General features: G+C 42.5%; 1 protein-coding gene across 3 annotated transcripts in view; it reads left to right on the top strand.

The window, feature by feature from the left end:
• Positions 1-24250, top strand: part of LOC126386359 (membrane-associated guanylate kinase, WW and PDZ domain-containing protein 3-like) — a 222825-nt gene extending 198575 nt beyond the window's left edge. The window contains exons 10-22 of one of the 3 annotated variants that reach the window (XM_050038650.1): positions 2106-2753; positions 6001-6032; positions 6717-6882; positions 6975-7069; positions 9116-9323; positions 10071-10253; positions 12166-12351; positions 12728-12824; positions 14862-14967; positions 15523-15660; positions 19121-19259; positions 20799-20888; positions 21052-21166. In XM_050038650.1, the coding sequence (XP_049894607.1) occupies positions 2106-2753; positions 6001-6032; positions 6717-6882; positions 6975-7069; positions 9116-9323; positions 10071-10253; positions 12166-12351; positions 12728-12824; positions 14862-14967; positions 15523-15660; positions 19121-19259; positions 20799-20848 (2048 nt within the window). In that variant the 3' untranslated portion in view covers positions 20849-20888; positions 21052-21166. Of the gene's footprint in view, positions 1-2105; positions 2754-6000; positions 6033-6716; positions 6883-6974; positions 7070-9115; positions 9324-10070; positions 10254-12165; positions 12352-12727; positions 12825-14861; positions 14968-15522; positions 15661-19120; positions 19260-20798; positions 20889-21051 lie in introns of all 3 variants that reach the window. The other 2 variants (XM_050038648.1, XM_050038649.1) reach the window with 2 other exon arrangements.
• Positions 24251-26383: the final 2133 nt, after the last annotated feature.

Below are 26383 nucleotides of genomic sequence, written 5' to 3'. Positions count from 1 at the left end.
ATTGCAACCAGCTGAGATTTCTCTCGGTTAGAATTTCTTCAGTGTTTATTGTTCAGGAGGTTTTTAGCAGGAGCTGAAATATCCACAGAGTTCCCGTCCTCTCCAAAACAAATGGACCAGGTGATTAAAACCAGTAAAAATACTGAATAAAGTAGTTTCATGTTACAAATCAGTGTTTCTCTGATGCTGTTGGCTTATCACAGACGGACCGCTAGCCCAGCATCTGCTAATATGAGCTCACCTTTTTCCTCCGATAACTTAAGATCCAGACATTCAGGAGGCTCTTGCTGGGAGTCAGATAATCCGCAGAGGTCTCCTCCTCTCCAAAACAAATGGATCCAGTGATTTAAACTGGTAAAAACACTTAATAAAGCAGTGTTTTCCCAACACTGTTCGGCTTGTCGCAGTGGGGCAGCTAACTATGGTGGCCACCGCAAAAACACAAAAGACACTGAGTGCGTTTACATGGACAGTTTAATTCCCTTTTCATTCGGAAAGAAAGTTCATTCCTATTAAAAGTGATCTTGTAAACACCTAATTCGGAATGAAAATGGCCAATGCGATTGAAAATTCAATCCGATGTAAGGTGCTGGAATATTCCGTTTCTTATTCCGAATGACAGAATTTCTCGCACTTGTATGCACTCATTACTCATTAAGTTCATTCCGGTCTTTCTGCGCATGCTCGTTTCCTTGCCCTTCTGGCGCGATGACGTATGTAGCGCACATAGCAACAGGCTGAGATAGAGCAGTCGGACTCGTTGCACTCACCGGTTTCCATACGCCACAGCACGGTCTTCTATCTCACTTCGTCGACCTTCTACCTCCCTTCTCCTCCTCAACAGACGAAGCATTAGCAGAACAAGGTTGTTGTCGTACCGCTGCTTCAAGAATATAAGCAAAACAAGCCCGAAAAAGGCACTAAGAACGGCATTGTCAAGCATCTTGTTATCCGGAACGAGGACTACAGTGTTTTCTTCTTCTGGTAAACGTAAACACGTAACATCCGCCCCGCCCCCTATCCAATCAGAACCCTTCCCTGCCCCAAACCTTGCGCGGACCCGAATACAGGCGATTAAAAGGCGATTAAACTGATCTCCTGTATAAACCATCATATTTCCCATGTAAACTACCTGGAAAGACTTTAATTCTGAATTCATTCAGAATGAGAAGCCATCGTGTAACCGCACCCACTATCTAGAGCCAGTGTTTGGTTTGTCCGTTCTGGGCTACAGTAGAAACAGGGCAGTGCAACATGAAGGACTCCCTGTTTAGATATAAACAGCTCATTCTGAGGTAATGAAAACAAAACCATTTTTATTTTCCGGTGATTATACACTAAAGAAAACATACTTATTATATCACTCTCCTTTTCGGCCATATATCCCGCTAAATCCTACACACTGGACCTTTAAAATTAATTAAGCTGGCTATGAGTTTTTTGCTTCTAATTTCTGGGATATTACAAAAATGTGTATTTTGCAGCCAGCTTGTTCCAACTGTGCGATCACGATGCACCTGCAGGTCTTAATTTTACCTCCGCAGTGTTCACTTAACCTAACACTGTCCCATGAGCTCAGTAAGGCAATAACAACAACTCTAGCTCTGTCAAGGGTATAGTTTATAGCAGACAGTGTGATTATGGTGGGTGTGAAGCCATGTAACGTCTTTGTTGTTTAGTTTCTGATCTTGTCATTGCCTCGCGGCTGCCTACATAAACCAACAGCTGTGAGCTCTGTGTGTGTATGTGTGTTTGATGGTTACAATGGTACGATTTGATGGAAATCCACACCCGTCTCTCTTCCGTGTTGTTGTGGCAGAAAGTGCTGTTCAGGTCTGTTCAACAATGATCTTGTGAAGGAGGGACAGGGATGTAGTAGGAATAAATGGTAGACTGAAGATAAAAGGGAAGGGAGAGGTACAGGGAGCTGCCAAAAATGAAAATATGAGAAAGCAGAGAAAAGGAAAGGGACATTTTAGAAGAAACACCCATCTGACAGAAGGAGTAAGCCCTTTCCAAAGAAATGTAGAGACATGATGTCTAGATTAAATACCAGAGGAGAAACTCCCTGTGTCACTTTCTTTCTTTTCATATCTCTGTTTTAGGTGATGTGATTGTTGAGATTAACGGGATGTCTGTGCTGGGGAAAACCCATCCAGAGGTGGTGCAGATGTTCCAGTCCATTCCCATCAACCAGTATGTCGACATGGTTCTCTGCCGTGGCTACCCGCTTCCTCCAGATGTAGATCTAGACAGCGATGACCCTCTCCCACCTCCTCCTCCCCCACCGACCACTCAGCCCCAGCAGGCCCTGCATGGCGGAGAGGTTGTGACAGCTGTGCCCCTCATCAATGGACAGCCGCTGCTTGTGAAAGGCGACGTCCTCCACGGCTCCTCGCAGGAGCTCCATTACGTCACTACGGATGCTAGCGGCCGGCCCGTGGTGGCGGCCCTGCCTAATGGGAGGCAGGGGGAGCGGGGAGAAGTGGCCGCAGGGATTCTGCAACCAGAGCTGGTGAGCGTGCCGCTCGTCAAAGGGCCTGGAGGATTCGGGTTCGCTATTGCTGACTGCCCGCTGGGTCAGAAGGTGAAGATGATCCTGGATGCCCAGTGGTGCCGTGGCCTGCAGAAAGGAGATGTCATCAAGGAGATCAACAGGCAAAATGTCCAAACACTGAGTCACGCCCAAGTGGTGGACATTCTCAAAGACTTACCAGTGGGCAGCGAGGTCAACGTGCTAGTGTTGCGAGGAGGTGAGAGACTGAAAGAATAATACATCTCTTTATGTGTCTTTGTCACTGACCTGTCTGTCTGACTATCCAACATATGATCTTACAATGGTTGGTATGATATCCAACAAATTAGTACCCAAACGAGTTGCGTCATCATGTTACGTACTTGACTTGAGGTAATTAACTTAATGTGAAGTTACGTAGGTTAGGTTTAGGAAAAGAACCGTGGTTGGGCATCGTTATGTTACCTACTTAACATTAAGTTACATAAGTTCTAGGCAAGTAAAGTTACGTAGGTTTAGTTTAAGAAAGTAAAGTTTGATAGGTCAGATTTAGGAAAAGAAACTTAAACCTTAAAATAACTCAAAGTTCACTTTGGTCTTAAAGCGAACACGAACACTGGTCTCCTGGGGGAAAATCTTGTGTTTATTTGACCCATCCACCACCCTAAAAGAACTCCTTCCGCTGACTTTTGCTCTTTATGCTACATATTAGCACCCAATGAATAACGTTGTCATGTTACGTACTTGGCGCAAAGTTATGTACGTTAGGTTTAGGCAAGGAAGGTTTTGTGGGTTAGGTTTACAAACACAAACACGGCTGACTTTCATTATGTTACGTACTTACGCCTCGTTTTCACTTACGTATGTGTGCGGAGGCAAGTCAACTGGAAGTACATTTATTCCTATGGGAATCTCCGTTATATCCGATGTGCCTGTGAAACTCCACCTCTCCCTAATATTTTGGCCCCCCTTTGAACTTTTGCGGTGGATTTTGGAGAGACCATATAACAGTGTACTGCTTTATCTAACAGGCTGCTAACTGGCTAACAGGCTATTTCCTTCAATTCAGTTGCCTGTGTTGATCGTCAAGCGAAAAAACAGACAAAATCAGCCTCTCCCCCATGGCTACAGGTAGTTTTTAGCAGATTTCTATGGATCCGTAAAGAAATGCACTTCCTTGTGTTGGACACTAGAGGCATCATCCGTATATTTACAGATCTACAGACACCAGTCACATATGTAAGTGGAAACATAGAAGAAAAACATAAAGCTATGTAAGTAAGGTTTAAGCAAATAAAGTTATGTAGATTATGTTTAGGAAAAGAAACATAGCTGGGTGTCATCATGCTACGTACTTAACATAAAGTTATGTTAAGTCAGGTTTAGGCAGGTAAAGTTATGCAGATTACGATTGGGAAAAGACAGTAAGTAAGGTTTAGGAAAAGAAACATGTTGACGACATACCTTATAATAACTTAAAGTTCACTTAGTTTCACATGGGAAACAAACACTGGTCTCCTGGGAAAAAGTCCTGTGTTTGTTTGACCCATCCACCACTCCAACAGATTTTCTACGCCAACTTTCACCAATTAGACTACTTCCTTCTTCACTCCAGTTAGCGCATTGGTCACATGATTGCAGCCTTTACAGTTACGTGGGTTATACACGACTTCTGGAGCATTTACTTCTCGTAGGTATACAGACAAACAGTGAATGAGAACAGCATAGTCTATTTATCTGGCAGACGAATGCCTGTATATTTATGTTGTTTCTCTCTCTGCCTGTGTATCTTAGTCCTCCTCCTACCATTCTATCCATCCTTTATTCTGATGAATTAATGCCCTCTTGTGTGTGACATAATTTGCTATTGCTGTCAATACAACCTCAACAGTGCCCCTGGGAGGTGAGGTCAGCGTGCTGATACTGACAGGAGGTGAGGGGCGTGTTGTGGCTGGTTGGGGGGCACTGACTGACCACACTGTTGTTCTGTAGAAGCCTGGGTGATGCCACTGTGTCTGCGGTCTGTCTGAGGTCACCACATTAGAGACTGCTGCCTTTTTTTTTTTAGCTGAATAGATCCACCTGCACTTCCGCAGCATACAAGGATCACACTCGATGCGATTGAGCCCTTTCTCTAGCAATCACATGCAGCTTCTTCATGTTTACATCGAAGCATTTCCCGAGCATTCCTCCTGTGTGTTTCCACTCAACTCAGCTCTGTTTATGACGACTCCCATTGAGGCGTAATGCAGTCTGTTACAAGTCAGAGAGCAGGAATTACATAAGTGTGGGGCTTCAATCCAAAGAAGAGAGGGAGGAGGGTAGGCACCCTTCAAATGTCTCCTACATCATCTCTAGCTGCCCCGGGGATTCACTGCGTAAGTCGATGAACCCCGGATTGGCTTTGATCATCAGCGGAGCGTGGGGGACTTCTGCATGCCTCTATATCCATGGCCCCTTAAAGAGCCATGGCTAAACGTCTATAGAGGGAAGGTCCTCAGGGGCCTCCTCCCGACAGCCGCACCCCCAACCCTCCTCTCTCTTCTCGCAAACACCCACACTACTCACCCTCACTGCTGTGCCACCATCACCATGTCCTACTCCACTGTTGCACCGCATGACCCCACAGTCAAAGCAGAGCCGGGCTCAGCTTCACCCAGCCTGACCAATTGAAGAGCTAATGCCAGCTTTAACCCTCATTAGACATTGGCCTTTGGCTTGGAAGAGGATCCCTACGTGTGTGTGTGTGTGGTGGGCATCACTGAGCAGAAGAAGAGCGGATCTTTGAGAGTGAATGGAAGGAAATAAGTGATGGGAGTGGGTGTTTTTCAGGTGTGTGCTTAGCGTCTTTTTATTTGCCTTTGATGACTCTGATGTTGGATTGGGAATTTCGCAGTAAAGCGGAAAAATGCCGCTGCATCTCCCCTTTTACATCAGGCTCCATTAACCCCTCATCAAGCCAAGTGTTGGTCCGGCCCCACAGGGCTGTGGGCTCCAGAGGAGTGTTTGTTAATCCAGTTAATGCGGGGAGTCGATGGGAGGGGAGGGGGGGGGGGGCTGTAAGAGATGATCTGTAGGGAACAATCTGAGCGCCTGAGATGGAACGTGTGGGTGTACTGTACGGCGAACAGAGAGAATTATCGGTCATTGAATTATATGCATGAATCTCTAATGCTCTCACCCGCTTCCTCGGCCCTGCAGTGGGCTTCCACTGTGTAGTCAGCACTCCAGCACATGTACTACCTTTATATTCCCTATGTATCTTTAATCGCACATGGATGCATATTCCCTAATGGAGCATTCTTTAGTGAGTACACCTCTTGAGTTTAGAGCAGCTCACTGGTTTATTTTTATGCTCACTGCTGCTGGCGTCTCTCAGTCAGAGAGGCAGTGCCATCTGGTGGACGGCGCCTCGGTGACTGTTGTTCCAAATCATATCTGCATTTCTTACCATATTCCTGTTGTCTATCTTTGTCTCTCCAAAGGTCAAACATCCCCTGTGAAGAGCCTAAAGCCTGTGAGTAAAAAACATATCTTTCCCCATTTCCTCACTATTGTTTCCCCTCGGGGACTTATCCTTCAATTTAATTTCAAAGCTTTTTGTCCTTCAGCTTAACCAGTAAGCCTCTGTTGCATCGAATTAAATGATAGCAATAAATTTGAATATTGATTATGTTTCTGGGCGCCTCCTTTTGTTTGCTCTGAAAAACGGTCTTAATTACTTCCTTTCAGTATTCGTATTCTTAGGGCTATTGTCAGGGGATTGCAATGGTAATGAAGCATGGATGAGCCTCTTTAGATATGGTGGTATTATTAATACAACAGTTTTAGATAAAGAAGTTGCCCTTTCTGTCTGAATAGGCCTGTCACAGCCATGGGGAAATCTTTTTTCACATGGAATTTATATTACATTCAGATCTCATTGCTTAGCCTTCAAAACATTAAAGGAATGTAAAGTGAAACAGGCTATGTTATAAAAAGAGCCAGTGACCTTTATTGCTTTTGGTAATCTATCACTATCAGATACTCAGACACTTGTCTGAGATAATGAGCTGTGGAGACGATCCATAAAACGTGTGGTGTCCTTCAAAGGTGAATACCAAAGGATGTGGGATCTAATGAAAATTTGAAATTACTATGTTCAAAAATTATGATACCCAAAGCAGTATGTGGTGTTAATGGCACCTGTATTCTCTCTCAGAGACAGGAAATGACGGCCAGTACAGAGACTCTGGACGGTATCGCAGACTCCACCCCCCAGGCCCTGCCTTACCACTCCAACACGAGCACCCTGCGCTCCGCCGACTCCCCCAAACGAGACGTCACAGAGATGTACCTGAAGTCCAAAGCCCTGCTGGAGAGCAGACGTAAGTGAACGCACCATCAGTTGTTCTCAGAGGTTGCTTTTTAACCTTGTGTCCAGCTCAACTTGAAACCTTGATCCCTCACTTATCCACAGAGCCTCACACCAAAGACATTGATGTTTTTCTCAAGAGAGACATTGAAACAGGATTTGGCTTCCGTGTTCTTGGAGGAGAGGGTCCACAACAGCCAGTAAGTAAATACAACACTCAAGAATTTTAATCTCTGTTATGGAAAAATTCTGCTGAAATATTAGATTAATTTTAAATGCCTTAAAGGAATACTTTACCCACAAAGTGATCATTTGTATATCAGTTACTCACCCTGTGTTATGGTGAATTTGGGGGGAAAAAACGTTTTCTCCCAAAAATGGAGCAAATCATGATGAATTCAAGTCACAGGGGTCCACGTTCAAAACAGCATATTGAAGCATCCGTTTACAAACTCTCACACAACTCACGCAGTATAATCCAAGTCTCATTCATCCAGTCGTGTGTTCAGTACTTCCTAAACACATGTATTTTTGTTACAGGCCTTTCTATTTAAAACACTTCCACATAAACAGTCTCACACATGGACAAGTAGCGTGCCTGGACAAGCCAACACATTTTCATTCCCCACTTGTCCAATATTGAAGCTCTACTCATCAAACTATGATGCTCTAGCAGGGGCGATTGCTCTGAGACAACAAGGGAGGTTGAACTTCCCCTAAAATTTCATAGAAGGAAAATATGCGCCATTGAATTTACATCAAAATAAGAATTTACATTGCATTAAACGTGCACTAGGATGCGTTTCACATCATGACTATGATGTTCAAACGTCAGCTGTTTATCGCCAGTTTTCAAACGCGACCTCCCTGTCATACATTCTCGTGTCAGCACAGTGGACACGGAGCCTCCAAACATTCCTATGAGACAGCGCTGAGCAGGTTTTTTTCATGCAGCAAAGCGAGACAGTCATTGGATAAATGCAACAAAATTGTCAATTCCAGGGAGGCTAAGCTTCCCTGGGACCTAATGGAGCGGTAGGCGGGAGAGGACGCTCGGTGTATGCATGATGATTGGAGGAATTGTCTAAAAGACTGAACCCCTTTGTGATTGACAGTGCTTTGGAAATACACACCGGCATCGGCGAGTGGAGTCTTCTGACAGAATGCCATCCTTATTTCCATAAGCGATATAACTTATTTTCACCATTTGTAAACCCATCTGAAAATCTTTGAGGCGTGTTTTGCTGTGGTTCGATGGCATGTGTGTGGTTGAAAACTGGCTTCAATTAAATGTTCCTTTTATAAGTTACTGCCTCGCTACAATATGACAAATTTATTGATGTAAACTTAAAGTGAGCTTCCCCTGTTTGAAAGACCAGCAGCCGCCGCTGTGCTCTAGGTACCCCTTTTGTGTCAGTTTTGGACGCTCAGGGATGGTGTGTCAATTTACACTTGTTACATACATGTTATCTTTTCAAAATAAACTTCAGTGTTCACAGGAAATTTATAGTTTACGCTCATTAAATGCAGACAGACTGGTTTCAAAATAAACTTTAAGTATATGTTTACTTAATTTTTGGGTTTACTTTGTTAGGTTAGGCAACAAAAGTTCCTGGTTCGGTTTTAAAAAAGATAAATTAGTGTAAACTAAGTAAATCTCATTCACGTAATTATCATCTTGCAAAATTGCGACATACATCACTTTATATGTATGTCAAATACTTCATGCCAAGCTACGTTCTTAAAACAACTCAACATTGATTTTTGGTTTATGCCTACTTGTATGTGGTAGTGAATTAAATAGTATGTAAATAATGAGATTTGAACTTTGCAAGCGGATATTTTGATTTAGTTTTGCTGTTGTTAAATGTAGCACGGTGGTGCAGTGGTTAGTATTGTCGCCTCACAGCAAGAGGATTCCTGGTTTGAACCAAGGGTGGGGGAGCCCTTCTGTGCAGAGTTTGCATGTTCTCCCTGTGTCAGTGTGGGTTTTCTCCAGGTACTCCAGCTTCCTCCCACAGTCCAAAGACATGCAGGTTAACTGGTGACTCTAAATTGTCCGTAGGTGTGAATGTGAGTGTGAATGGTTGTCTGTCTCTATGTGTCAGCCCTGTGATAGTCTGGTGACCTGTCCAGGGTGTACCCTGCCTCTCCCTCCCGCCTTTGTGGTTGAAGTATTCCTGTAAAAATTATTAAATTACCTATTTTCTCAAAAGCTAGCTCTCCATATACTAACCCTCTTTCAGAATGTGTTTCCCCAGGTGTACATTGGGGCCATCGTGCCCAACGGAGCTGCAGAGAAAGATGGTCGTCTGAGAGCCGGAGATGAGCTCATTGGCATCGACGGTGTGATGGTCAAAGGTCGTTCGCACAAGCAAGTCTTGGATCTGATGACCAACGCTGCCCGTAATGGTCAAGTCATGTTGACTGTACGCAGGAAGGTCATCTACAGGGGTGAGTTACAAGCAGAACAACACCTGACCCAATATTTTATTTGCATCTACTGAAGTAATAATCTTACATGTTTATGATAATATATGAAAGCTGTGTTTTGCTGTTTTTTGATCAAATAATTAGCAAGAGTGTCGAAATCATGAAAACTTTGTCATTCGAACCACTCAGTGTCTCATAGGGCTTCTCTGAGAAAAAATCCTCTGGCACACAAGAAGTGATGCATTTTATATTTTACAGGAACAACAGCTGTTTGGTTAAAAATAGATGTATGCACTAAGAATAGATGATGAACTCAGTAGTTAGTGCAGACAGCCGGTGTAGCTGACCAAAGACAAGAGCACAGAAACTCACAGTTAATCAGTGTAAAATCCAGGGAAACATTTTGAGGACAGGAGATGCTGTTTGTTTTATCACAAGTGATCACAGCCTCAGTCATGGATTCAGGGAACAGAGGCCTTGCACTGAATGTTTGAGTAGTTATCCCTTCGCCAACGTCGTCGCCGGTAACCATTGGCAACCACTTTCAACATCCACAATCTGTAGGTCACACTGCAGCACTGTGACTTTGTTTATAATATCCAGTTACAAGACACCACTTTTATTTGCATATTTCTTGTACATGAATACACAATAAACTCCAGACTGTTCTGTAAAAAACCCTCAGGAACGCACACACCCACACAAGCAAATACAAACAGAGCCGCTCCAAACACAAACACATTAGGATCTGTATCCTTTTTATTATAGATGCGACAGAGGAGGAGGCTCAAGAAATGGCTCCAGTGCTGGTGAACGGTTCTCCCAAGCTACCTCGCCTGCCGATGCCCAGCGCTCTGGACCACGAGTCTTTTGACATCACGCTCCACCGCAAAGACTCAGAGGGCTTCGGCTTTGTCATCCTCACCTCTAAGAGTAAACCGCCGCATGGAGGTGAGTCCAGTCTCTCAAATCATACATTAATATAGATTGTCATCATCTACGTTTAAAGCTTTGCACAGTGTATTTATAGATGGGAAAACATGTGAAATGTATTTAGTATAGTGTAAGTTCAGGCAGGACACAATGTCAAGCTCAGTTCACATCCCAGCTACATCAGCTGATCTCAAACAACAAACAACTTATGGAAGTGAAGGGAGTCAGCTGATAGATCACATGATTCCTTTCTATGCAACCAATTGGTGAATCTCATTCAGGGCGCCCTATTTAAACTGCTCTGACCTGCCTACTGTTGCTGCTTCCTCTGATAGCTGATTTGCAACCACCTCCACCCCAGCTCCTCCTTTTCATGCTGTGTCTGACTTATCAATGTCATTGATGCTGCTCTGGTCTGTTCCTGGGGGGTCTTTGCTGCTGCTCTCTCTACCTTAGGCTTTCCATGTAGGCACATGGAAGGGCAGGGGGGGATGTTCTCTCTGTCTCAGGCTTTCCATGTAGGCACATGGAAGGGCAGGGTGGTTTTTTTCTCTGTCTCAGGCTATCCTTGTTTGCACATGGAAGGGCAGAGAGGTGTGCTCTCTCTGCCTCAGATTTTTCTCATTTGCACATGGAAGGGCAGAGGTGCATGGAAGAGGCTTTCTGCATAGGCCTGAGGAAAGACAGAGAGGCCCCAGAACAGAGCCATACTGCCAAATGTAATACTGCAAATGGAAATAAAGTTTTCTTTGATGGAAGTGGTCCTGACTGACCTGTATTTCTCTTACGCCCATGTCTATAATGCATTATAAACATACTTATAATAAGGCGCTATAATCAGGTTGTAGCACTGTATAATTATAGTTAAAAGCATTCATGAATTTTCATAATGCTTTATAATGATAATCATAATAGTCCATGAGCCAGGGGTTCGGTCATGCCCATTTGGAGGGACCATGTTTCATGGCCGTCATCTTACCAACATATTTAACACACAAGGACTAGAATGAACTACTGTAAGAAACAAGCATCATAGCAAAATGTTAACTTATTTATTCTCAAAACCATATTAATGTCATCTGACAAAGAATAAAAAAGGTAATTATTATTTTAGGACGTTAATTTGCATATTGTAATAATAAACTTTTTTTAATGCAAATTCCAGCTTTTATCCCAAGTACAATCCACCTTTAGTACTTAAAAGTTTAATTATCATAATTTGATTCTGGTATTTTTTAATTTTCAGTTATTTCAAATAAACATGATTTGTGATATTTATATGGTGAAACCAACCAGGGTCACTTTGACCCCAATTTGCAATGATTTAAATAAACCCACACAGTCTTTCACACGTCTGTTTTTTCAATACAATAGTAGAGAGAAACCTTAGTCTCAGTAACTATGGACACCACATGCTGCAGGCAGGTATAGCTCATGATTTGGCTCATGCTGTGCTCAAGATAAACTGGAATGTGACAGAAGGAGCATTTGCCACCTACCTGTCTGTGTTTCAAGAGCAAAGGCAATACCTTTTTCTGATATATTTTCCAGCTGAGCGTTGGACGTCCACAGCAGCAGGTGTTTTAATTGAACTGTGTAAGTCAGTTTGGAGTAATGTCATGTTTATCTGACTTTGAACATCATCTTCCCTAGTGAAAGCACTATTTAGGGTAATTAACAGAGCACATGAAGAAATCTGTGTCTGCTGCATCTTTGTTTGTCCCTTCAAAATGACTGACCTGAACTGCCTGATGAGTTTAATTAGAGGAGAAACAGCAGAGCATAAAGGTCCAGGTGCTAAAAGGGTTTGCTTTGACTATGGAGTCCACCATCACGTTGGCTTCCTAGATATATTTCAAAGATTAGGCTGCACAATGCCCACTCCATCTGGGTCTTAATGTCTTTTTTCTCCTTATATCTGCTGTTTCAGTTATTCCGCACAAAATTGGCCGGATCATTGAAGGAAGTCCGACCGACCGCTGCGGCCTGCTGCACGTCGGAGATCGTATCTCGGCGGTCAACGGGCGCTCCATCATCGAGCTCTCTCACAATGACATTGTTCAGCTTATCAAAGATGCTGGCAATGTTGTCACCCTCACTGTGGTTCCTGAGGATGGTGAGTATCTCTGCAGGTGTTATAGTGGTGTGTTGGCATTGTGATCAAACCAGTTCAATTCAGTGTTTAGAATTTATTGTCTGCACGGAGGAATTAGTTTGGCAGCCAGGTAATCAAAGCAACCAACTGTGGACACAGTTCCTCTGAACGGATTGAATGAATGAAAATTAAACACATTTTTACGTAACTGTAATGCTAGTGGATTTATAGGATATCTAAATCGATATGCTGCTCAGAATTTGCAGGCTACTTTTTTTTTCAGGGTGTTAAAGAGGTTTAAATTATGAATATTTTTAGCTAAAATGAATATGTTGTAGAAAGTTTATATATGTAGTAATTTATACACTGATTGCTGTAATATGAAAATGTATTTTAGAGTACAAGGGCCCTCCGTCTGGAGCCAGTTCAGCTAAACAGAGTCCAGCTCTTCAGCACAGAGCCGTGGGGCAAAGGTCAGCGCTACAGGATGAACGGTAAGAGTCTGCTCTCACACTAAAGAAAAGAATAAAAAACAAAACAAAGCCTTTAGTCACCAGGGGACACTGTCTGAAAATGTTGTGCACACCAGTAGGTTTTAACTCAGACTCACTATACTCAGTAGGCTATAGACAGGTAAGAAGGTCTTCTTCCAGGTCAGTTTTTGAACCAACACCATTTAACCTTAAAGGGACAGTTCACCCCAAAATCAGAAATACATATTTTTCCTCTTGGCCCTAGTGCTGTTTATTAATCTAGATTGTTTCGGTGTGAGTTGTAGAGTGTTGGAAGTATCAGCTGTAGAGATGTCTGCCTTCTCTTCAGTATAATGGGACTAAATGGCACTCGGCTTGTGGTGCCAAAAAATACATTTGAAAAACTCAACAGCAGTGTCTCACATATAAGGAAGCGTGCATCTACTCTAGCTAACATTACAGCTCAGCTGAGGAAGACACCATTAATATTTACATCTCACGCTGTTGCGAGCCTCTCGTACATGAGTAGATGCACTCTTCCTTCTGCACAGTGGTACGGTTGGCGGGTGTAGTTAGGTAGAAAGAAAGTACTTCCTACCTGAAATTGCTCAGAACAAGGTCTAGGGATTATGGATTAATGGACGTAGCTACTGTGACGTTAGCCATTGGTTTGTGGAAGCCATTTTGTTTTTTTTGGAACCAGAAGTGACCATATTTGGAAGAGAGGGTGGAGCTGTGGAGGAGCAGGAAGGGATGGATCTGACTCAGACTGTGGCAATGCCTCACAGACAGCCTGTCACTCAAGTAGGCCTGCCCTTAAGTATGCATAACTTTAAGCCTTAATAAATAATATTTAATAATAATGCATTTTATTTATAGACGCATTTCAGAGCACTCAAGGACACCTTACAAGACACAGAAAAAAAGCAGTAGTGTATCCACAGATCATAAAATCAAACAATTCTGTAATACACAATAAAAGTTAATAAAATGACAAAAAATTAGCTGAGAGAAGAAAGTTGAAATTAGCTACAATGACCAAAACCGTTTTTTTGAACAAGGCTGTAAGCATGTTTATTTCTGCTGTAAATTTGGGTATTTTAACACGGGTGTCCATGGGGATTGACTCTGTTTTGGAGCCAGTCTCAACTTCCCATTCAAAATACTTCTTGGCAATTTCACAGTGGCTTTATTTCTCAGCCTCAGAGGTTTCCGTTTGGAGTAACCACATCATGATTTCTGGACAAAGACATTACTGTTGAGTTTTTCAAATGTATTTTTTTGGTACTTTGAGCACCACAAGCAGAGTGCCATGTAGTTCCATTATATTAGAGAGACGGCAGACATCTCTGCAGTTGATATCTGCAACACTCTGTAACTCACACCAAAACAATCATGTCTGATAAACAGCACCACAGGTAAAAGGAAAAATATGTATTTTTGATTTTGGGGTTGAACCGTCCCTTTAAAAGTACAAACTGTGCCCAATTCACATTCACATTAGGCAATACTGATCACACTACTGTGAATTTTTCTCCTCTCCAAATTGGAGCGGCCACTTCCTCCTTCACTGTTGGTGCTCTGACTTTGCGCTCCCACCCCCACTTTTGGCCTGAGGAGACAGAAGCAGACAAGAAATGCAGAAAGAACCTCCTCTAAAACAAACCACATTATGGTTATGGTCATATTACAGTGTTGCTAGCTGACTTTACAAATCCTCATGAAACCACAAAAACATCCTCTGTAATTAGACTCACATGAAATAAAGTCTGTGTATGCAGAAGAAGGAGAGCTGCCCTCAGAGCAAACAACTGGAGAAAATTTCTCTCAACAAAGACGCCGGTGTATTAATATACAAGTGTGTGAGATGATAATGTGTGCAGAATGGAACATACAGAACAATACAGCAGACAAATTAAAATATCCAGCCCTCTCTGATTTAATATCCAGCATTAAATTAGATTTTAAGTTCTGCATAATGGCTTCTTGTGTTTGTGGCCTGCAGCCTGCTGTTTACAGCGTGTGTGACTGAAGAAATACATGTGCTGTTTGTTTTAGTTATAACCTGGACCTGGATGAGAAAAGGGAGGGAGTCAACTGGTCTGAACACAAGACTCTTCCACTTAGTGAGCAGGGAACGCTGTGCGTGACAGGACCCAACCAGGTACGAATAATCCTCTTATTCCTTCCTCTTTATGTTGCCTTAGTAACTATCTGAATGTTTAAGCTGCTGAAGGCTCACATCTTTATTACTGCATAAAAGAAACATTACAGTTTATTGTTTGCTTACAATATAATATGCTGTTCTTTCCATGCACTGCACAGGTGCATTGAGTTCATGCGCACTGCGTTCATTATAGTTTCGAATACCGTTACTTTCCGATCAATAAAGACAAAGAATGAAGCCATTCAGAGAAGAGCAAGGATCATTAATGACATCTCTAATCGATAAAAAAATCTCCAGAGTCTGATGAGACATCATTTATCTCAAGGCAACTTTGAGCTGAGCAGATACGGACGATTAAAAAACAGGCAATCGTTAAATAAGAGGAGGAGGGAGGGGTTCAATGGCATCCTCAGTGCAAATAAAAACTGCACATTGAACCAAAATGTTTTGTCCCAGGTATTATTCCTTAGGCCTTGCATGTGTGTTTGTTTTTATGTGTGCGTGTTGCACATGTTACTGCATGTTGGTGAGTTTAATCTTCATGCTGTGTAGGGTTGTCTGACAGTGGAGTTAGAGAGGGGTCCCAGGGGCTTTGGCTTCAGTCTGCGAGGGGGGACAGAGTACAACATGGGCCTGTACATCCTGAGACTGGCTGAGGATGGACCTGCTCAGCTGGACGGAAGGATCCATGTAAGTAAGGTTTTTGTTACTTAGTGCTGGAGTGAACTGAAGTTAAAGACACTGAGGGGCTTAAAAGTTCAATTTGTGACTGTTTTATTTTTTTATCTGGATAGATGTTGTTATCAATGAATTCCTTGACTCAAAATGTCTACTACTTGAGAGGCTGCGGTATTTGTTACATCCCACAATACTCAAACCATACCTAATACAGAATCAGATGGAGAGCACAACATATTGCTTACGTTGCTAGTCTTAGAATCTGTACAAATCCTGTGGCTAAAAGCGTCAAGTTTGCCCTCAGGGCGGTGCTACAAGAAAGGTCATGCGGTCATTAAAGGGTAAGTTCAGTATTTTTCAACATGGCCCCCATTTTCCCATGTCTCAGTAACTAATGGGAACAACACGTTTTGACACTGGTCCAATGTTGAGCGAGAGGGCTGCAGACAGCAGCAGCAGCAAAACAGGCTGCAATGTAATCTTTTGGGGCAATTTCGCAATGCCCTCTGAAAGTTCCTGTTTTTGCCACTGACAGGCTCAGATTATTAATCTAAGTGTCTGACAATTTATGGAAAGGATCCTTACAGATACAGACTTTTTTGTTGGAGAGTAAGATCCTTTTGTTTAACCAGAGACAGCCCTGAAATCAATATCGCCAAACCCACCAGACTTCATTTAAATAAACTGTTATTTTATTATCGTAAAACATACTTCATTTAAAGTTGGCAGAAACAAACTAAAACTCACAAAACCATCTTGGTTCGTCCTTCCACTGCTCCAACAATTACCAACTCTTGTTTGGTTGAAATAAACCTGTAATTCACCAAGTTAGATGTGATAATATGATGTTTTTATACACACTAAAATTGCTGTTTGTTTAAATAGAATCTGGTGGGTTTAGCGATGGCGATTCCAGGGTTGTTAAAGATCTTACTCTTTCTTTTTCTTTTTTTTTTACGATTATTTTTTGGGCTTTTTGCCTTTTTAATGAAGAAGACAGAGTGAAGTGGGGTGAGAGAGAGTGGGGGGGTGACATGCAGCAAATGGTTGCAAGCTGGAGTCGAAACCCGCGACCGCTGCAGCCTCTGTACATGGGGTGCCAGCACTATCCACTACCCTACCGACTCCCCGAAGAGATCTTACTCTTTAACAAAAAGATTGACATCTATAGAGATTCTTTTAGTAAAGTTTTCAGACACGTAGAATAATAATCTGAGCCAGCTGGTGGCAAAAACAAGCAATTTTAGTAGACGTAAATTATGGAGCACACATGCCCTGAGTGGTTACATTGCAGCCTGTTTCTCCGTTGCTGGCTGCAGCCCCCTCACTCAGTATTGCATGTTTCAAAAATTGTCGCTCCTGTTTCAATCAGGAGAGACAGAAGAATGAAGTAAAGATAATATTTAATACAGAATATGAGTGTAGAGATTTAATAGAAGTCCTTGGCGCTTGACACCAGAGGGAGATACTTTGTGATTGAGGGACATCTGAGTGGCAGCAGGATAAATCCCCCCATGGAGTCCGGACACTGGTGGTGGTGGTGGCTGATGACACTGAGGCTGATGACTCTGAGGCTGATGAGGCTGATAAATCCGTAAAGACTATGTGGTGACTCTGTGCTATTGGTTGATTGTGAATCAGCTAATGACTCAATTGACCTACCCAGACAATGACACCTAGAGAAAGTGAGTGAGCATACGTGCAAGAAGTGAATGGCAGGGTTAGAAAGAAAAGGTTTGTCTTCCTGACTGAACCTTCACTAGAGCTTAATTTCTCCATTGCTGACTGCAGCCCTCAAAAACATGGGAAAATAGAGTCCAGGTTGAAAAATGTCAGTTACCCTTTAAAGACACCCTAAGGTACTTCAAAGTTTTTATAATATTTGACTTTATTTTTTGATTGAGATAGACATTTTTATCAATGAGCCCCTTGACCTGTTGAAAGTTTGAGTTGCCCCTGTGGTTGGATGATACTGACTCAAAATGTCTACTATTGGCACAGAGAGGCTGCGATATTTGTTACAGTGTTGGATGGAGAGAACAACATATTGCAAATTTTGCTATTCTAAGATTCTTAACAATGGTGTGGCTAAAAGCGTGTAAGGTTTGCCCTCAGGATGGTGCTACAAGAAAGGTCATGGGGCTGTTAATATCTAGGTTATTATCCCCAAGGGTTCATTATGGTCTTAGGGTATTTCATGAAATTAGAATATCAGATACGAGATGTCTTGAGCTCCAGGAATGCACAAGGATTTTCTGCAGATTGAAATTGTGGTGGGGGCTACAAGAAAGGTCAGGGGGTCACCACAATCATTAAGATTCATTCTCTCTGGACAATGAATATCTGCACCAAATGTCACGGGCATGTCGCCAGTCATGTTGAGACGTCTCACTCTGGACCCAAAGTTTTGGCAGACGATTTGCCAAATGACCGACAGATAATAGGCATCCACATGGCCTTCAGCTAACAAGAAATATCTAGGAAAAAAACGTGATTAAATAAAAGTCAATGCAGTCAGTTTGTTACACTCAATATAGTTAGATACAGTTTAGTGTGTTGTTATATGGCGCATTACACCGCCGAAATCTAATTTAGCACATTTACTTGTTTATGAAGGCGAGAGGTAAATCAGAAAATATCATCTCTGTTGCCGTGTGCTGAATACACCAGAGATTAAACTAATGAATTGTGTTTCAACAGCTGCCAGTTACAGTGTTTAGGGTGTAATGCTGCTTCAAACAAAATGTGTCTGCAGTTTTTCTGTTTTTAAGTAATTTAAACTGCCTACACAGCAAACAGAGAGCGTTGGGAGATGATCTTCAAGTGTCTATTTTCAGCTTTGATTTCATATTGTTCTTGTTTATAATATTTGTATCATGTTTGTGTTTGTTTCTTACTGAGTGTACGTCCTCTAGTGTCTGTTCACCCATCCATCAGTCCATTTGTGACCATTTCCAGGAAGGTCACACTGCAACTGACCTTGTGCTTTTTCAGTCTATGGAAGAGTCTTAGCAAAATTAGAATTTCCCCGTGGGGATGATATTATCACACTATTAATATTAGGCTGAGAGGGGAGACGGTGCAGCGAGGGAACAGAAGCTCCTGGCTAGAATCAATCTTAGGCTTGCCAGACTGTGATCTCTGGGCTTAACTTTGCCTATCCAAGGGTGGAGGGGAATGTCAACACTGATTAGATCTTAACAGACTGACATGTTTACACGCTTTATCTGGAGTTATTTTGTCATCTCCAATAATAGAGGATACCTTCAAGGTATTGCAATGCTGTGTGTGTGTGTGTGTGTGTGTGTGTGTGTGGGGGACATACAATTTACAGTCGTTGAAGGGTACGGGTGTGAAAGCACGCTACTTCTATATGCTTGAGTGAAAGTGTGAATGCATGCACAGCGGAGTATGCTAAGCTTTGATTCTGTGTGTTTCTGTATAATAATTGCGTTTTCTCTGTTACTGGCAGGTCGGAGATGAGATAGTGGAGATTAACGGGGAGCCGGCACGCGGCATTTCTCATACACGGGCTATTGAGCTGATCCAGGCTGGAGGAAACAAAGTGGTACTGCTGCTGAGACCTGGGGCGGGCCTGGCTCAAGATGGCAGTAAGTACTGTATGCACACAATTTATTCAGTGATAGGGTGAGACTGCTTCAAGTTTTCCCCTTAGCTTTTAGTTTACCATTTGATACGGACTGCCTTTGTGCCTAGAAAGATACTGTTAGTGCTCAATTTAAAACCTATTTTGGTAAGGTAACCATCTCCTTGCTATATTTATTTAGAGCAGTGATATGAGACCGGTACCAAACTTCTCATTGAACTCTTGGTTAACCTTGGCATGATTCATTAACAATTACAATGAAACTCAAAATGAATGCTTCACCCAATTACCCACCTGATGTTTCGTTGACTTTGTGAAGAAAACTTTGTTTTTCTGACATGCCTGTGAACAAAAAATGAACAAAGTACTTGATTAATTGAAGTCATAGGGGTCCACGTTTAACGGCAGCAGAACTATGTCAAAGCATCCATTCACAAACTCGCACACAATGTATGCAGTATAATCCAAGTCTCATTTATCTACTCGTGTGTTTAGTAGAAGAACAGGAAGAAGAAGATATACTTTATTAATTTTTCACTCTGCTGTCACATACACACAGGCCCAAACTACAAACAGGACCTCTAAATGCATTTAATGGAAAGGTGTCTGCCCCTGGACAGGCACCCCAAGCAGTTGGGGGTTCAGTGCCTTGCTCAAGGGCACCTCAACCCAGGCAGCGAGCTGGCACCTCTCTAGCTACCAGTCCATGCTCCATGCTTGGCACTACCAAGTACTCCCCAAATAGACAGCTCTTTCCAACAGAGAACTAAAATAAAAGTAGTAAAGTAATGAAAGTTATTTAGGTCCTCCTCCAAGCCAGACTCCACTGACAAAAACAGTCATTTTACCTCACTGAAGACAGGAGCTGCTGGTCTACCACTACCTCAATCAGGTAGTTTGTTTGTGTTACTTTGGGACTTTGGTGTTTCAAAGGGTTAGTTCAGATTCACCAGAGTCACAAAATAACACAAACTACAGATAGAGGCAGTGATAGACCAGCAACTCCTGTGTTCAGTGAGGTAAAATTACTGTTTTTGTCAATGGAGTTTGGCATTTAAGAGAGCATAGCTAAGTTTAACTTTAGCGTTGTCTATCTGGGAAGTACTGAGCATGTGTGAGAGTTTGTAAACAGATGTTTTGATACAGTTTTGCTGACATTAAACGTGGACTCCCTCTGTTTAAACTCGTCAAGAATTTTCTCCATTTTTGGATTCACAAAGTTCACAAAGTCAACATAACACAGTGGGAGTAATTGATATACAAATGGTCATTTTTTGAGTGATGTATTCCTCTAAATTAGAAACTTGATTGGATTTATTTGTGTTTACAGGGAGGGGACACTCACAGGAGTTAAATACATGCTGAATCCATACATCCACCAAACGTTTAGTCAATGCTAATGACTCCACTCCGTTTGTTAATTGGTGGAGTCCATTTTGGAATGCCGCCCGTATTGATTTGAATGTACTTTTCTTTTTATTTATTCATTAAATCTCTAACGGTCTGCTTCCTTTTGGCTCTTCTTCTCTTGCCCCTGATGCAGGTAGTACAGCTTCTTCTACTGTGTGCTACTACACTGAGCACCAACACTAACATCTTCACTGCTTTTACTGGCCACTTCTCTCTAACCTTGGTAATTCTTCTCTTTCTCACATATCTTCCCTCTGTTAACCTCTCGGTATACTCAGTTTTTTCTTCCTTCTCTTTCTAAATCTAAATTTCTAAATTGTGTGTGGACCTTCTAATATTAGTGTGCTCACATGGTGTCTCCATGTAATTGTGTGCTTCTCTTACAGGTCAACATGATCAAAAACCCATTTCACCCGCAAGCTATTCCGGAGATGTTTTCTCTGACACATCACCCCTGTCCTCTCCATATCCCACTGGGGCTTCCATCTTTGTTTCCTCTCCCTTCTCCGGCAAACTGAAACATTCTCACAGCTGGAGCAGCATCTCCCCGCAAGGCCTCAAGCCCCGCGGCAGCAGGGGTTTAAGCTCAGTGGAGGAGATTAGTGAGTGGGCAGACAAAGAGGTAGAAAGGCTCTCTCCCGCCTCCCCTGAGCACATGAACTTCTACAAGAGGACCAGGCCCCCAAAGGACTCCAGAGAGCTAAGTAGCCCAAAGAAAACAGGGGAGACATTTCCTAAAGCCAAAGAGCAACATCACGGTCCCAAAAAGGCTGAGAGTCAGGCGAAGGAAGAAACACTGAGCAGGAACAGGACGTCTCTCACACAGACAAAAACACGATCCTCAAGCCCTCGGAAGTCTCCTCAAGATGGACAGCGAGCGGCTCCGACCTTGCAGCGTGCTGAGCATCAACAAGGCCCTCAGAGGAGATTAAAAGACTCTTCCAGCAGAGAGAGCTTGAATCTTGAAAAGAAAAACGGCAAAGGAGGGAATCTCGAGATCAGACGATACTCTCAAACACGGGAGATGGAAGGGAGAGGAGAAAGGACAAGGCCTGGCCGTGAGCAAGTAAGTTTCAAAAGGAGGGTGGCAGGAGACCCTCGACTCCACAGGACATCTCCTCAGATAGTCAGAGAGGGCGATAAAGGTACAGGTAAAGACTCAGGGCAGAGAGATACTAATGGAAAGTACAAATCCACAGAAGACAGGAATACAAGCAAAGAAACCATCAACAAAAGGGAATCGCTGCAGTCTTTTAAAGATATGTGGAGTAAAAAAGGTTCTGTGGTTCCACCGAGAGAGGCGAAAGGAAGAGAGGACACATTTTCTTACTCCAAAGAAGCCAGTAGTAAAGACTTTGTGGCCTCTATAAACAGTTCTCCAGGGACGTCGCAGAGCCCAAAGGGACCTATTAGCCCCGGCCCTTGGAAAGTGCCCAGCTCAGCCAAAATCCTCTCCCAGGCAGAGGTCCTTCGTGACCCATTGTGATAGAATATTGAATCACCCAGACTTGAGAATATTTAACAGTACCCTCAGCGGATTGTTTTCTGAGTTCTTCCATAAAACAGAGAAGTGCAACATGGTGCCACTTTTCTTACCTTTGGACCATGTTCAGATTTGTCTTTTGACTCTGTCTTTTTTGGGAGTCCTGTGACATCACGTGTTGGCATGTAGCAGCTCCCCCCTCCGCCTTGTCCGCTGCTTTAGCATCTTCGATGTGGAACTCAAGCATGTGCGGCATGCTCGGGGCCTCGCCAGACGAGACATTTTGAAATGTGAATATGTGCCAATCCTGGGAGCCTCCTGTGGAACAACGACTACCAACAGCGCTTCACCCATTACAATGCAATGACCCATATGCAAAGAAAGGAGATAGGCCCTCGCCTCTCGCCTGTAGTATACACCAAGTGTGACTGTCATCGAGGGTTTGATTTAGCTCTCGGCCTCATTGTGGGATATTTTGACTGTCTTTTTCTTAATCGTTTGCTCAACTGCATGCAGTCGGTCCTTCTGTTTGTTTTACTGCACGTGTTCTGCACATCACTGAGGATGATCCTGTTTCTTGTTTATAGTTCCCATTCTCAACACCAGGCAGATTTCTAACACAATCCAGCAAGCGTTCACTTTACCGGGGACTCTAGACTGTTCTATGATTATAGACGTGGCTCTCCTCCATACAAACAGTATCATTCAAAAGACCAGAAACTTGTGGTTTGAGATCTTGTTTACCATGTGTACGATAACCAACCAGTGTGCAATTTATTGAGACGATAGATTATTACGTGTATATGTAGCTGTACCAAGCCATTCCACATTTTGATATAGACTTCAAAGATTTGTCCCATGTCATTTGAGCTTTCACTGTCCCTCCGATGTACTTCAGTGGTAGGACTTACCATGGATCTTGTAGTTCATGAAATGTATAGGTAATGTGCAAACCGCTGTACCAAATGTTTGCAATCGCTCAAAACGTGTCTCATTGTGAAATATAATATAATATATATATTTGAATGTGTCATGTTTTGCAGATTCTAACTTTTAAATATCTATTGAATTCCATTGCACTGCATCTGCCCTTGTAGCATAACAGAATGACCATGAGTTGTATTTAATTCGTGATGTTGACTTGCTACCAATGCCATTTTATTATTATTGTTATTTTATAAAGCTGTTTCATTTTTTCTAAAAAAAAAAAAAATTATATATACATATATATATATATCACTGTCTAAGGTCAAAATGGCAATTTATATAATAATGTGGAAGTCCCTGATGGTTTTACCTTTGCCTACTGAGAAAAGAAAAATGAGGGTTTTTAATGTGTTTGTCAGTCCTGCTGTATAATTATCTGCCAGGGTAGCGTGAAGGATGATGGATCTTAGAGAGTGATGAGGTAGTTTACTGAGATATCGAGCATGCTGCTGATGTGAGACAGGTATACAAATATCCCACCTTCCTGCATATTTTAAGGGTTGTTAAGCTGATGGCCATAAGATAGATAATTGGTTCCAACTTGTCAAATATCGATGCTTGGTGAGTGGCCCTTGGCATCAGGTACAGACGCACCAAGGCACCCTTTATCGGCGGTATGATAGACACTGGGCAATTGTTGATACTCTGAGCAACTGCCATAGTATAAGGAGCAAGAAAGTCCACACAGGGCAGACGGGAGGGGAGGTGGATGGGTCAAACAAATTGTTGGTGTACCGTGAAACCAAAAATAACTCAAGTTATTTTCAGAAGTAACTGCACCCCAGAGTTTTGGCTGAAGTGCCTCTACATTGAAAATTCACAAAATGCCTCTACAACGTGAAAAAAGTATCAACATGGGCAGCATAGGGCTAAGACACATCCAGTCACTCCTTTGTACTGTGCAGAGGAGTGATGGAGGGAGGAAGCGGCGGTCAAGCTGGTCTCACTCCGAAGTCGTTGAAATTCGGCGCTTAGGCAGTGACTTGTGGTGTCAGACACTGACGAAAAAAGCTTTAATGTCGGCATGATATGCGGCTGGTCGTTGTTATAGTTTAAAGGCGCTCAGCAGCATCACGGGGAAACACGGCGGGACGAGAATGAAAGTTAAGGCAGCAAAAGTCAGAGTAGGGTGGGCGGGATGGGTGATGGATAGGTCCAACAAACATCAACCTTCACCCGGGGGAGCAGTGTTTGTGTCCCATAGGATTATAAAAAGCCAAATTCTCTTCTTTTTCCTAAACCCAACCACTTGCGTAAGATGTTGGAGGAAAAAAAACGTCAATTTGCGGTGTTGTACCAACGTAGTGCGTTTATTTTAAAAGAGACTGTATGTAAATGATAAATTTTCCTTGAAAACAGAAGTGTATTTTGAAACAAGACAATGCATGTAACAGGCAGAACTTGACCAGGCATCCCAGAACATCAACCAAGGGTACCTTTCACGTCGTATCTGGACGTGGAAGGTCTGTGACCAAATGTTAATATGTGACGAGGTCAGAGTGACACTTTGTTGGGGGGGTTTATTGATGACAAAAGCTGCCTCCATTTACGTCGCCTGCCACCAGATCGGCCAATAGGAAAATTCCATGAGGACAGTTGCTAACGCAAAACATAGATTTCAAATATTTTGTGCTACAATGTCAAGTTTGGACCTGAATTGATCAACAACACTTAATACTCATATATGCTGGTTTTCAGCTGAAAAAAGGTAGTTTGGGGGTTTAGTTACTCTCTAACAACAACGTAGTGTGCTAGCATACAATGCTAGTGACATATGTCACTTGACATACATGTAAGTGGCAACATCTGGGGCTGAAAAATGAAACCAAGATGCCAAGTGCCAAAACTGCAGTTCTTCGAATGGCCACTTGAGGCTGCTCCAGGAACCAGTCAATCTCCATAGACCACCATGTGAAAATGCCCTACTTTACAGCAGAAATAAACATGTTTACAGCCAAGGACAAAAAAGGTTTTGGTCTATGTTGCTAATTTTCACCCTCATGACAACTGTACAGGGGTGACTTTTTTATAGAACTCACCTGTTTACATTTTATTAAGGCTTAAAGTTCTGCATAATTAACGGCAGGATGCTTTGAGTGACAGGCCGTCTGCTGATAGTGTCCTCAGCTTCTCAGTCACATCCACCCCTCGCTCCTCCACAGCTCCAGCCTCTTGCCCAAATATGGTCACTCCTGGCTCCAAAAAACCAAGATGGCGACGGCCATGGTGCCAAACTCGAGGCATTATTTTTACAGTCTATGCGTATGTGACATAAGTCAGGTGCAGTTACATTATGTTAGTTATAAACATACTTATTTTAAGCCAAACCATGAGGTTGTTTTTCTAAACATAACCACGTCCCTTTGTTGCCTAAACCTGAGGAAGTAAACCTCAAAACGAAGAGTTTCTTTTGCCTACATTCTGAGTTTACTTTGGAAAGACACTACATGTTACAAGCAAAAATTGACGCGCCATCCCCGAGCATCAAAAACTGATGCAGGAGGGCTACCCAGAGTCATATTTTGACATGTAGGGCTACTGATCAAGCGTCAGTACTTGACAAGTTGGAAGTAAGAATGTGTTGCTGATTTCACTGTTGATGCTTCTGCTGTAAAATCAGAGCGAAAGAAATATACTCAGCATACCTGCTAATACAACGTATGAGATTAAGACATATTCAGATGAGCTCAGGGAACACAGTATAGTAGCAAATGTGTGATAAAGCCAGTGTCAGTGATAGTGAGATGATGGTTATGGTCTGTGGTTGACTGTGATGAGAGCCTGTGATTGTATAAGGGGGTTTTCAGGTTAAAAAAATGACTCGAGGATGTGCTCTGAGCCAATCAGTGGTAGGTCTTTGTGCAATAGTTCGGTTGGTTGAATGAGTAAATCCAACCTTGAGTGTCGGGTAAAGGCAGTTCACTCTGGTTAGACAGATAATGCCCTTTTTATTGTATGTCCCTCTGCACTGTTGTACTCCTTTATGCCTTTATTTTGACCTTTTTTATTTTTATTTTATTTGTTTGTTTTTTTTAATCTCATCTCTGTATCATACTGTGGCCTTGCATCGCTTCATTAGAAAAACAATCCTTGTGGTATCTTCTACATTCTGTAGGAACAGTAGATGTAAATGTTTGTACATTGTACAGCACCTTTATAAATACTTGCTGAGTGCTCTTTCGGGGAGAAAAAAACATAGAGGTATATTAAATCGCTCCATTATTTTTTTATGTAAAAAAAAAAAAAAA

Source organism: Epinephelus moara, chromosome 24 (assembly GCF_006386435.1).
Source record: "Epinephelus moara isolate mb chromosome 24, YSFRI_EMoa_1.0, whole genome shotgun sequence".
NCBI lineage: Eukaryota > Metazoa > Chordata > Actinopteri > Perciformes > Serranidae > Epinephelus > Epinephelus moara.
The sequence above is the reverse complement of the archived record's forward strand: the minus strand, read 5'-3'. Positions and strand labels throughout refer to the sequence as shown.